Genomic DNA, 12972 nt, shown 5'->3' on the forward strand with positions numbered 1-12972 from the left:
AGGGCAAGTGTCTTCAAAAGGGTTTGTTTTGCGCAGACCTCTACAGGAATGAACATTATTCGTAAACTTGGGTATGTTGGGAGTGATCTCAATATCTCACATTTACTAAGACCCTTTGTAATACTTGTATTATGGTGCAGCGTGCTGCCGCCTCATAGAGTGTGATTTGTATAGGCAATATGTCAAAGTGCGCTTAGAAATTATTCTTAATTAGGCTAGTGGCACCCAGTATAATTGGGACTATTTCTGTTGCTTTCTGCCATATTTTCTTTAACTCTGATTGCATCTCTTGGTTCTTAAGAATCTTAACTTTCTCCATAATTGCAAACTGGCTAAAAGACAGGAAACAGAGAGTAGGATTAAATGAACAATTTTCTCAGTGCAAGGGAGTGGACAGTGGCGTGCCTCAGGGATCTGTATTGGGACCCTTACTTTTCAATATATTTATAAATGATCTGAAAAGAAATACGATGAGTGAGATAATCAAACTTGCAGATGACACAAAATTGTTCAGAGTAGTTAAATCACAAGCAGATTGTGATAAATTGCAGGAAGACCTTGTGAGATTGGAAAATTGGGCATCCAAATGGCAGATGAAATTTAATGTGGATAAGTGCAAGGTGATGCATATAGGGAAAAATAACCCATGCTATAATTACACAATGTTGGGTTCCATATTAGGTGCTACAACCCAAGAAAGAGATCTAGGTGTCATAGTGGATAACACATTGAAATCGTCGGTTCAGTGTGCTGCGGCAGTCAAAAAAGCAAACAGAATGTTGGGAATTATTAGAAAGGGGATGGTGAATAAAACGGAAAATGTCATAATGCCTCTGTATCGCTCCATGGTGAGACCGCAACTTGAATACTGTGTACATCTCAAAAAAGATATAATTGCGATGGAGAAGATACAGAGAAGGGCGACCAAAATAAGGGGAATGGAACAACTCCCCTATGAGGAAAGACTAAAGAGGTTAGGAATTTCAGTTTGGAGAAGAGACGACTGAGGGGGGGGATATGATAGAGATGTTTAAAATCATGAGAGGTCTAGAACAGGTAGATGTGAATCGGTTGTTTACTCTTTCGGATAGTAGAAAGACTAGGGGGCACTCCATGAAGTTAGCATGTGGCACATTTAAAACTAATCGGAGAAAGTTCTTTTTTACTCAACGCACAATTAAACTCTGGAATTTGTTGCCAGAGGATGTGGTTAGTGCAGTTAGTATAGCTGTGTTTAAAAAAGGATTGGATAAGTTCTTGGAGGAGAAGTCCATTACCTGCTATTAATTGAGTTGACTTAGAAAATAGCCACTGCTATTACTAGCAATGGTAACATGGTATATACTTAGTTTTTGGGTACTTGCCAGGTTCTTATGGCCTGGATTGGCCACTGTTGGAAACAGGATGCTGGGCTTGATGGACCCTTGGTCTGACCCAGTATGGCATGTTCTTATAATAGAGGTGTCAGCATCCAGTGACTATCAGTAGTGCTGTTTTTCAGCTTCTTCGTTCCCTTCAGTTCTGTTAGGGTTTTGCCCCCAGTGTGCACAGTTTCCAATGGATGAGCCATGCCACTCTGTTGTGCCTTTCTTAAATACAGGCCTTTTGATATCAGCACATTACATCTAGCAATAACATGTGGAACTGTTTCCAGTTCTGTTTTACAGAATCTGCATTTGTCTGTTTTACAAGTTATTTTTCTATGCTGTTTTGTGTTATAGCATCATTATTTTCTATATCATGCACTGCAAACACATTTTCTGAGAAGTCATCTAGTGAACTGATGTGTGTGTTCTTCTATTTTCAGGTTTCCTCTCAAAAAACCAACCAGGTAAGGCAGCATACCTTATTTTGACTGTCTGTTGGAAAATGCTTTCTCCAAAAGCTGTGCTGAGACTGGAGCTTAAACATTTGAACAAAATGTTCAGAACAGCAGGACATTTGTATAGAAATTAGATGATAAAGTTAAGTGATCTGTCATAGAAGAATGCATAGTAAGCCAGTTTGCAAACATGACTCTGACACTTTGGGGCCTATGCATGAAAACGTATGCAGTTTTGTGTCTGTGTGTGTGTGCACTAAAACTTTAAAAAGCCTGGCTCGCCAAAACCAGGATATACGCGCACAAGTTGAGCTGGTGTGCGCCAAAAAATTCTAAAAGCTGCCTGAGTACATGCGTACTTGCCGCTACGCGCACAAATGAGAAGTTCCAAAAAAGGGATGTAGGCGTGGTCTGTGTGGGGCATGGACATTCCTGGATTTCACATTGAAATTAGCGTGTAAATACCTTATGCACAGGTTTGCACCAGGTTCCCCTGCTGTATAATTTTACTCTGGTATGAATGGCGGTGCAAGTTATAAAATAAAGATAAATAGGCAGCCAGGGTTTTAAGGATCAAGGCTAATGGGAGAAGGGAGGCTATTAAACTAGAGGGATTTGGAAGTCCTATTCCTTACCTGGGTGAACTGGGAATGAACTGGTAAAACTGGTAATGGCGTCGGTGCGCATGTCTTTTAAAATCCCCTCACTTATGCAGTAGAAGTGACATTTGTGGCGCATGCACAGTGTGCGTGGTCAGATTATTTTATAATATACGTACGTATGTTATAAAATGGTCATATCCCTGGGTGCAGGCCGGATACTCACATGTGCGCCCACGAACCTGTTTAAAAGTTAGTCTTAATGTCCATGCTAAAATGTCACATAATGGGTGATGCACTAAAGTTTTTTACTTGCCCACAAAAAAATGTTCCCCATAGTACATACATATTATTGGCGTGCACGCTAACCTGAAAAATTTGAGGTGCGTGGCTCTTGTGCTAACCAGATCTAAGAGAAGGAACGGGTGAGCATGGGAGACTTCATTCCCTCGGTGCCCCATGCCCACCCGGGCACAAATAACTATGGCTCAGCAGCTCCAAGATAAAAATGCATTCCTTTCCAGACATAAGAAGAGAGGTTTGGTAGCCTCAACATAACATCCATATCTTCCCAAATAAAGGATTATGGCAGGTGCATCAATCACCCTTGTATCTCCTCTTTCCCTGAGGAGATTCCCTCCCACATCCTACCTCTTTGGATAAGGCCCCAGTGAAGATTGAAGCAGGATAGAGAGCAAGCCGCCTCCCTCTCAGTCTGCTGCAGCTGACTCACCTGTCCTGATCTTCATTGAGACATCATCAAAAGGCGTAGGAGGTGTACACAGGGGTGAGGAAAAGGGCATGGGTGTGGGAGTGATGTCAGGACACATACACCTCTGCTTGATCCTGGGATGGGAGGAGGGAAAATACAGCACGTTATGTTGGGGCCTCCATCATTGATTTTGTGTGTGTGTGTGTGTGTGTGTGTGTGATGGTGATGTGGACCACCAAGCCCTTTACTAGTTTTGCTGTGAGTCAGAGGAGAAAGAAATCCAAAGGCTTTGGATCAATTAGTGCAGGGGTTTTGAAATACATTTTAAGAATTCCTGCTGCAAACCCTGGTCCAAGGCAGGTGTTAAATGTTAGGCCTTAGCTGGGTATACGAGAAATAGTGTGTAGAGTGTGTGCCTGCTAAAGCCTCATTTACATGCAGTGTTGCATAATTTCAATGCAGGTGTGTGCTCACTAACTTGTTGGGTATCAGTTATCATGTTCGGGCATAGCATGGTATTTTTTGTGTGCAATCTAAGCTTTAGTACATAGGCTGCTTCTTCATCAGAAGTGGCATGGAGTGGGGTAGGGGGAGAGAGATGCCATTTTATTCCTTCAGCACATATCTGTGCATCCTAGAGATTTTGGGGCGGATTTTCATACTCCGTGAATAGGCCTACTTTTGTTTGCGCTCCAGGCGCAAACAAAAGTACGCTGGATTTTAGTAGATAGGCGCGGAGCCGCGCGTATCTGCTAAAAACCTGGATCGGCACGCGCAAGGCTATCGATTTTGTATAGCCGGCGCGCGCCGAGCCGCGCAGCCTACCCCCGTTCCCTCTGAGGCCGCTCCGAAATCGGAGCGGCCTCGGAGGGAACTTCCTTTTGCCCTCCCCTCACCTTCCCCTCCCTTCCCCTACCTAACCCACCCACCCGGCCCTGTCTAAGCCCCCCCCTTACCTTTGTCGGGGGATTTACGCCCCCCTCGGAGAACCCCGGGACTTACGCGAGTCCCGGGGCTCTGCGCGCGCCGGTAGGCCTATGTAAAATAGGCTCACCGGCGCGCAGGGCCCTGCTCGCCTAAATCCGCCCGGTTTTGGGTGGATTTAGGCGAGCAGGGCTCTGAAAATCCGCCCCTTTATGTTTTGGGGGGCAGCACACAGCAATTTCTGATTGTGAGAAGGTGGTTACATTTTATTTCTGGGGTACTCTGGTCATAGGCAGTGGCCTGGGTTTAGGGTTTTTCATGGTACAGTGGTTGGTGTTGGGGAATTTTAGGTTTTGGAAACTGACTGACTGGGGCTTGGAAGTGGAAGATTTTGCTTCTGGGATTATAGTGGCTGGTCTCCTGCATAGTTCCATGCCAGATCATTCAGAGTCTTGCTTTTTAATTTTGTGTGAATTAGGCACGCCAGCATCCTAAACCGCGAGTCTCCAGCAGATAAAAAACAGAAGGTGGAGCGCTGCAGCAGTGCATCTCATGACTTCGACCCTGCAGGTAAATCTCCAGCTTCTCTCTTCACAGTAATGGAAGGATCCATGCTGGAATCTTTTCCAAAGGAATAAGAAGTTAATGAGCAACACTGCCTACCAGAATAAAAAAAAATCCCCAAATATTAAATATAATGTTTCATAAGAAATGGAGAAGTCAAAAACACATACTTCACTGCTGAATGCATTGCAGATCCTGATGCCATCCCTAAATTTAAAAGAAAAATATCAAATTGGACAAAATTCATTAAAAGATTTTGTGCAAAGGGAAATTTTACAAGGTATGACCATTTTGATTTAGTAGCTGAACAAAAACATAACTGCACCCCTTCCTGAGAGAAGCCTCTGAATCAAGGTGTCCCTTTTGGCCCACCACTGTGCTGAACTTGCAGGCATAACAGTATGATAGAGATAGGCAGCTCCAGTCCCGGCCTGCCACAAATGTGAATATGCATGCACTGCCTCCATTGTATGGAGATGAGGCACATACATCCTGACAAACCAAACCTGTTTGTGGCACTCCAGGACTGGAGCTGCCTACCCCGCCTTATGATGTTCCTGTGAAGTTATTTGGAATGCAGAGAAATTGGCATGATATATAGGTGTTCACATTCATTTGCAGCTGTAGAAAATATAACTATTTTAAGTGACTTGAAGCAATAAGGTGAGATGACTGTTTGTTTTTTCAGTTGCTTCCACTGATCTCCTCCCATTCCTTCACTGGTGCCAGGAGCTCTCCCACTTCCCCAGAGTGAGCCTGCCCATTCTTTTCACTGGTTGAGTTCTCCTGTATCAGATACATGAACCTCCCATTCCTTGACTTTTGCTAGGCGCTCCTGTAGGTGGTCTCAAGTAGTTAAGTTCAGGTGGTTAGGCAGCTTCACAGATTCTACCTTCTGATGGTGGTAGCCATAGTGGGAAAACCAGCAGTATGACTGCATTGAGGGAGTTATGGACATATTAGATATAGTATTTCTAAGCCATGATATTTATCATATTTTGAAAGACTGATGAATTGTGTAATTATTTAAGTGGAAATGTTTTGGTTTTTTTTTAATTCTCCCATTATTGAGAAATTATTATAATAATGGGGTTATCCAGGGAAATGCTTTATTGGATATTAGATTAGAACGCTGCCTTTGTACCTCAGCAAGCCCCGATAGCTAGCCTCTGTCCTGAAACGCTGGTTGGTAGCTTCTCTGAATACTCTGACCTTTCTGTTCATGAACCATATCCCTTTTGGCATTTCACTGGCTTAACCCAGCAGGGTTTATGGCTTAGTTTTAGGATCATTTTGTTATTTTCTGTACTTTGTGTACACTTTGGTCCTTATTGGCTGTTTTCAGTAGCATGGCCTGGCCTCTAACCTCACTGACTCTTAATACTGAGTGATTTCAGCTGGTGCACCTCACTGACCTCTTATGTGATTTGAAGCAATTTCTAACCTTACTGACTGTTTGGTATGAGCTGACCTGTAACCTAAATAACTGTTCTGTGTTTATAATGTTGTGTTTGAACAAACATTTGGGAAATGAATCTGGACAGTATTCCCCCGTTCCTTTCTGTCTGCTTCCCAGCCAGCTTTTCGCATGCTTGCGCTCTGCTTCACCCCATTGATGCAAGGGCCCAGGATGTGGGGAATCGAGAGAGCTTTGAAGGCTAGAGACCATGACAGGGCGAGGTATGTTGCTTCACAGATAGTCAAGTGAGATAATCTCTTCCAACACCATACACCTAGGAGTTCTCTGTTCTTTCTCTCATGGACAAAACACATAAAAATGAACAATCTGAAATGATGAAGCTCGAAGGTGATACTACTTTCTCCTCCTAGTAGAACCAGAAATACTGTTTTCGAGGGATATCTCTTTATGATTTACATATCAGAAGCTCTGAGACTTTAAACTGAGGACCTAAATAGTTCTTAACTTAGCCATCTATTACCCTTAAATCTCTGAGTCTCTCTCACCTGCAGTGCTACTCTGCGGAGGTATGAGCCTTTCTCTTTGTATGGGGGTCTCCCACCTGCAGCACAGTTTGGTTGAGCGGTGTATATAGAACAGTTTCTTGTGAGAGTCCATGGAATCTGGTATTATACCAGGTAATATTTTTGGCATACTTTAATTCAGTTGGAAAGACTGTTGCTGGGATTGTGTAGTAACTGCATGCTATTCTGGTGTGAGCTCTCCCATTGTACCATGTTATAACCCCAAGTATCATCATCAATGTTATTCACACCCTGTTTGTGTTGTACAATTTTAACCTACGGAATCGTGTTCTGTTTGTTTTCCATGAAGGTGTCCTGTGTGTCTGCATTTCTTGTATCTTTATTTCTCCTTCTCTCCTGCTGTTGTGCAGATAGCGCATCAAGGAAGACAAAATCTAGTTGGGATGAGAGTAGACACGAGACGTATGGTAAGCCGAAGTGGCCAGTGTGGCATCGCATCTTTTCCAAAGCACTCATTCTGTACTGCTTGCATGTGCATCTGTTTCCTCTTTCCTCTAATCCCCTCTGCCTCTGCATGCCACCTTCTGCAGTGTGGTGTCTGAAAGAGGGAGAATGATTTTTGGATTTTCAGTGATGCACGAGCTTAGAGAAGTCTCAGGATGCTGATCTGCACCATCTGTGACCATCTCTGTCCTTCACCCCCTTAATGCCAGCATCTGTATCGCATCCTGAGTTAAGTTTGTCATTTTTAGCTTCTTTAGGGAACTCATATGGCATACATCTGTATTTTGTTTGTTTGCTAGATGTTGAGACAGACTTTCTGGTAGTACAGACTCTCTTTATATAAATGTGGTGACTGGGATCCTAACTCACAAAATAATAGTAAAATAGGTCTTGCAGGATCTTTATAATCCCTACTCCTGCAATATCTACCCTCTTGTGACTATGTACTCCTGGGATCTTGGTGCTCTGCTTCTGCACCTAAGCAAAAGAAGGTTTGACTCATCATTTCTAGTTCAGTCCTTGTCCAGTGTAGACACCGTTCTAGAAAGGCAGTGAATACCACACACCCTGGCATCCAGCATTAGCTGTAGTGATGCTGGAGAGTTGGCTGTTCCAGGCTGAAAAACTGTGGTGTGAGGAATTGCTCTGTTATCTGCAGGTGTTTCCTGACCTGGCATTGAGAGGAAAAAATGAAGACTTGCTGTGAGAAATAGATCCCTGTAATCAGTGGTCCTGCTTCTTGCTATGTACTGAAAATAGGTTTTGCTTTGGAAGATTTAAGAGCCTTTTGGGTAGAAATGAAATAATTTGCTTTCTAGTGATTGTAGCAGGGAGGGGATTTGCTGCTTCACCAGGACCTGTGAGATCAGCATACAGCAACAGCTGGGTGGAGGACCAGGGGTTCTTTTTAGTGTGACTAACAGTAATTGAAAAATGAAACCCTGGCTTCGTCCCACTCTAACAAATATTAGCTGACAGTAGAAGTCTGACAACTGATTGGAAAACATGAAGCAAATGGAACATAATTCTAGCAAATTTTCAGGGGCAGTGGAGCCTTTGCTGTTGAAATTTCCACTTTGTTTCACTCAGAACGTCAAACTTTTGGTGGTTTAATTTGTGTTGCACATGTATGTGTTTGAGATACATTTAGAGGACAAGTTCCAAAGCAAGTTAAATCTAAGTAAAGCCTTTCACATGTTAATCAACCGTCTGAACATTTCCCGTCCTCAATGTGGCTAAAAATCGTCCTGCTCTTCTACGGTTCAGATGCTTGCAGCCACATGGAGATTGCATTTTCACATTTTGACATGGACTGTTCAAGTACAATTCTACGCGCACAAGAAGTAGATGCAAGTGACCATGCCTAGTTTCATTTTGACAATTTGGTTCAAAGCCCATGGATAAAAAAAAATATGCACTGCCTTTGTCACACTATGGACAGGTTGAAAATGACCCCTTAATATATAAAGCAATTTAGCACTGGGAGATTTATCCTAATGGAGGCCTGGGTCTGAAAGTTATTACTCTTAACAAATATTTGGACCTTCCCTGTACATACCCAGATCAGTCCAGACTCCTGGATTTTGCCTCCCTGCCAGCAGATGGAGGCAGAGAAAGTTTGACCAACACTGTAAATAACCCAGGTTGCCACCCGCAGTCCCTCAGTATTTCTCTGTCTCCAGCAGACCTGCAGTCTGGAGAGAGAGAAAAAGATTAAAAGGCAAGAACGTTTCTGGATCCTCTCAGGGGATTGTGAGGTCCTGATGGGGCCATCCCCCCTGGTTTGAGGTGGATGAGCAGGGGGGTTGGTGACCCTTCTGATAGCTCAGTTGTAGGTCTGTGGGGTTGACATCTGGTGGTCCAGATCCCTCATCCCCCTACGAGACAGTGGTGGAACCTGCTGCCAGTTATGTACTGCAAGCCCAGTGGAGCAGGGAAATGTCCCTTTTATACAGTTTGTCCTGGGCTGGGTTGCTAAAGTTTGGAGAAAGAAGACTGATGTAGCCAGTGATTTGGCTCTTTTCTGATCTGCCATGCAGCCTGTGCTCCTGGAACCGAACCTCTGCACCAAAGGAAAGCATTGCTTTCTATGTATCTTTATTTGTTTTCAGAGTTTACAAAAAATAATCAAGGAACTAGCTAGAAGAATCTGTGCAGCATTGGGGTTCCAGTGGAGGGAGCTACCTTAGCATCGCAGGGAGCTCAGTGATGAGGTTTTTCAGCAGCTTCTCTGCCTGTTTAGGAGACTGGGTGTTGACTTCTTGGTGCCAAGGGATTGTTACCCTGCTTGCCATCGAGGTGCTGGTAGAACCATGGGTGCAGGAAGGAACAGCATGCGCATGTAGCAAAAGCGGTATGGTTTTCAGGGTTCTGCATTGAGCAGGGCTGCACCAGTAAGACTAGTTTCGCGGGTGATGGAGTCTAGCTCTCGGGCAAAGCAACAGTCCGTTCTCCTCTTCCCTTGTTCCCGAGGGCAGAAGCTCCCCCCCCCCCCACCCCCCCCTGCTCTGTTGAGACAGGTTGGAGAGAGCAGGGGTGGGATTGTGGGCTCTGGTATAGATTCATCCTCCTCCTGGGTGGAATGTTTCCAGGGCCTGCAGATCTTTCTGCAGGGGCATCCAGCAAAGGGGGAAGCAACCTACTGTTTAGGGATCACATGCTTGGGCTCCCTTTTGTCAGTCACGATGGGCAAATGCCACAGGTATACTGACCCTGGTAATGTTCAAGGGTATGTGGATCATGAGATAATGGAGGATTATGATAGGGAAATGGCTTTCTCACCTCTAGAAGAGGGAGAAATTGCATATGATTGAGAGCCACTTTGGACTCTGTTCAGATTTTTTTCTTTTTTTCAAAGGAGATGTTTTGCTGAGTTTGTTGACTCAAACTCTGAACACTCTTAGTGTGGCCAGAGGTCAATTTTGAAGTTAAACACCTGTTTCTCCTCCCCCCCTCCCATATCCAATTCAAGAGATATTGGAATTAAGCTAATTGCGGGTTTCAAGGTTTCCCGTTTCCTTATGGAAACTCTGAGGTCCATCATAGCAGCGGTTCACAAGGGAGAATTCTTGGCATCTCTTGCCTTGACAGAGGCGTATCTGCACATAGCCATCAGGCTGGAGCACCAGAGATTCCTGAGGTTCAAAGTCCTAAGGGAACACTTTTTTTTTTTTCTTCAGCCCTTCTCTTCAGCTAGCAAGGGCTCCACATACCTTCACCAAGGTGATGGTGGTGGGGGCAGCCGCATTTCAAATGGAGGGTGTGTTGGTGTATCTGTGGCTGGATGACTGGCTTATTCGTGTGAAATAAGAGGACCTCTGTCGACAGTCAGTACAAAAGGTACTGATGAGTTTGAAGTCTCTAGGATGGGTGGTGAACCTAGCAATGAGCCATTTAGTCCTCTTCAAACTCTGAAGTATCAGGGAGCTTAGTTCGACACTCTGGCAGAGAGAGTTTCTAATGGAGAGAGATTGCTGAAATTGCAGAGTCAGATTAGGCTTCTGCTAGAGCTTTCGGTGCCCAGGGCCTGGGACTATTTTGGGTCTGGGACTATTTAATTCCATCGACATTGGAATTAATGCATTGGGCGTTCACGCATATGCGGCCTCTGCAGGGGGCTCTTCTCTCCCACTGGAATCTGTAATTGGAAGAGTTTCATCTTCCTCTTCCACTAGAGGGGGAAGCTAGGGATAGTCTTTCATTGTGGCTTACTCACACCAATCTGGAGTGTGGTGCAGAATTGGAAATTCCAAATTGGGTAATAGTCACCACCAATGCAAGTCTCTCTGGATTGGAGGGCGGTGTGGCAAGATCAGTCAGCGCAGGGCCTGTGGTTGAAACAGGAAGCCTCATGGTCTGTCAGTTAGTTAGAGATGAGAGCAGTGCATTATGCATTGCTTGCCTGTCTGCCAAGGTTACACAGTCATCCAGTACAGATCCTATCAGACAATGCGACAACAGTGGCCTACAACAACCGTCGAGGCAGAATCAAGAATCGGGCAGTGGCTCGAGAGGCTCGGTTGATTCTTTTGGCAGAATAGCACTTGGAGAGGCTGGCAGAGTCTCATGTCGCCGGAGTGAACAATGTTAAGGTGAATTTTCTCAATTGGAGAAAGTAAGACCCTGGGGGATGGGAGTTGGAGGTGGTGATGTGTCTAATTCACGGAAGATGGGGTTATCCCAACAAAAGAGAACACCAAGGTGTCGTGGTTTTACCGCCAATAAACAGAACATGATACGGAAGGAATCTGAGCTCTGGTGCTGCCATAGACTGCAGGGATTCTTCTCTGTGGCCTCTGGTGGACAAGGGATTATGGCGGATAGAGAAACATCCAGGCAACATGATCCTGGTAGCTCCAGAGTGGCCACATCGACCATGCTTCCCAGATCTGATCAGCATGTGGCTATAGATGGGCCCCTGAGGTTCAGACATCGGTTGACTCTTTTCCACCAGGGCCCAATATTTTCAGGTCAGGCAGCTTGCTTCTGTCTCACAGCTTCGCTTCTGAGAGGAGATAACTGAGATGGAGGTGATATTCCAAAGTGGTTATTTCCACCTTATTGCAGGCTAGGCAACCTTCTACATCCTTGACAAATGTGAGAATTTGGAGGATCAAGTCCTGTTCAGGCTATAGTGTCGCATAATTTTGGCTTTTTTACAGAAAGGTTCTGGGTAGTCACATTGGGTTGTGGGGTAAGTGCAAGGGTATCCTATGTCCACATATCTGGATGTTAATGCGGTTCCCTCTGGGAACTAAGAACTTGCATCCTCAGGTCGGAATGTTTGTCCGTCTTGGAATATGAATCTGGTCCTTAGAGGATTGTGTGAGACTCAGGTTGAACCAGTAAATAGTTACGGTTAAGGACTTGACTCTTAAAGGGGTTTTCTTGGTAGCTATTTGTTCAGCCAGGAAAATTTCAGAGCTCCAGGCACTGTTGTGTCGAGATCCCTTCCTACAGATGTCTGATTCAGGGATATCTTTATGTATGATGCCTTCTTCTCTGTCTGAGGTAGTGTCGGCAATCCATCTTAGTTAGGCAGTGGAGCTTCCAGCTTTTCTGCATTCGGATTCCTCTATGCCTCACATGGGGGAGCTTATGTTCTTAGATGGGAGGCATACATTACTGAGGTATCTAAAGGTCATTTACGAGTTCCGTAGAATGGATTTCCTCTTTGTATTTATTTGTTGAGTTTTATATACCATCATTCGGTAGAGCCAGACTTGTACTGTGGAGTGGTCCAAAGAAGGGAAATAAGGCAACTAAGGCTAGCTGAAGGAGGCAATCGAGTCGACTTGCATTTCTAAAGGATGCCCACTGCCCGTGGGTTTAGGGGCACACTCAACACATTCTCAGATGACTTCCTGGGCTGAGTCACAACAGGTGTGTCCACATGAAATGTGCTGGGCAGCCACTGGGAAGTCATTGCAACTTTTTTGCTAGGCATTACTGCTTGGATTTTGGGGCTCCGTCTTCCATTTGCTTCGGTTACTGTGTTCTATGAGCGGAACTCTCCAGGTTCCACCTGAGTTAAGGGGAGCTTAGGTACATCTCAGGAGTCTGGACTGATCTGAGTAAGTACAGGGAAAGGAAAATTGGTTCTTACCTGCTAATTTTCGTTCCTGTAGTAACACAGATCAGTACAGAGACCCTCCCATTTACTGGAGGGGGATAGTCTGCCGCTCATACTCTTGCTTTGTATATAGCGCAGATTCGTCTTTTTGGGCATCTTTACCTTCTTCCGGCTCTTTGGAGGGGAGAGAGTTTGCTTAGAAATTTGTTGTTGCTGTCAACTTGGCTTGGGTACAGGTCAATACTGAGGGACTGCAGGTGGCACACCGGGTTATGTACAGTGTCTGTGAAACTTTCTCTGTCTCCATCTGCAGGCAAGGAGGCAAAACTCA

The 12972-nt window shown here is 44.8% G+C and overlaps 1 protein-coding gene across 1 annotated transcript in view; it reads left to right on the forward strand.

Moving 5' to 3' along the window:
• The window catches only part of ARHGEF12 (Rho guanine nucleotide exchange factor 12), a 163791-nt gene that overhangs the window by 38370 nt on the left and 112449 nt on the right, over positions 1 to 12972 (forward strand). The window contains 3 exon segments of the mRNA XM_029572270.1: positions 1808 to 1831; positions 4536 to 4627; positions 6976 to 7032. Coding sequence (XP_029428130.1) covers positions 1808 to 1831; positions 4536 to 4627; positions 6976 to 7032 — 173 coding nt within the window.

The sequence above is a fragment of the Rhinatrema bivittatum genome, chromosome 12 (assembly GCF_901001135.1).
Source record: "Rhinatrema bivittatum chromosome 12, aRhiBiv1.1, whole genome shotgun sequence".
Taxonomy (NCBI): Eukaryota; Metazoa; Chordata; class Amphibia; order Gymnophiona; family Rhinatrematidae; genus Rhinatrema; species Rhinatrema bivittatum.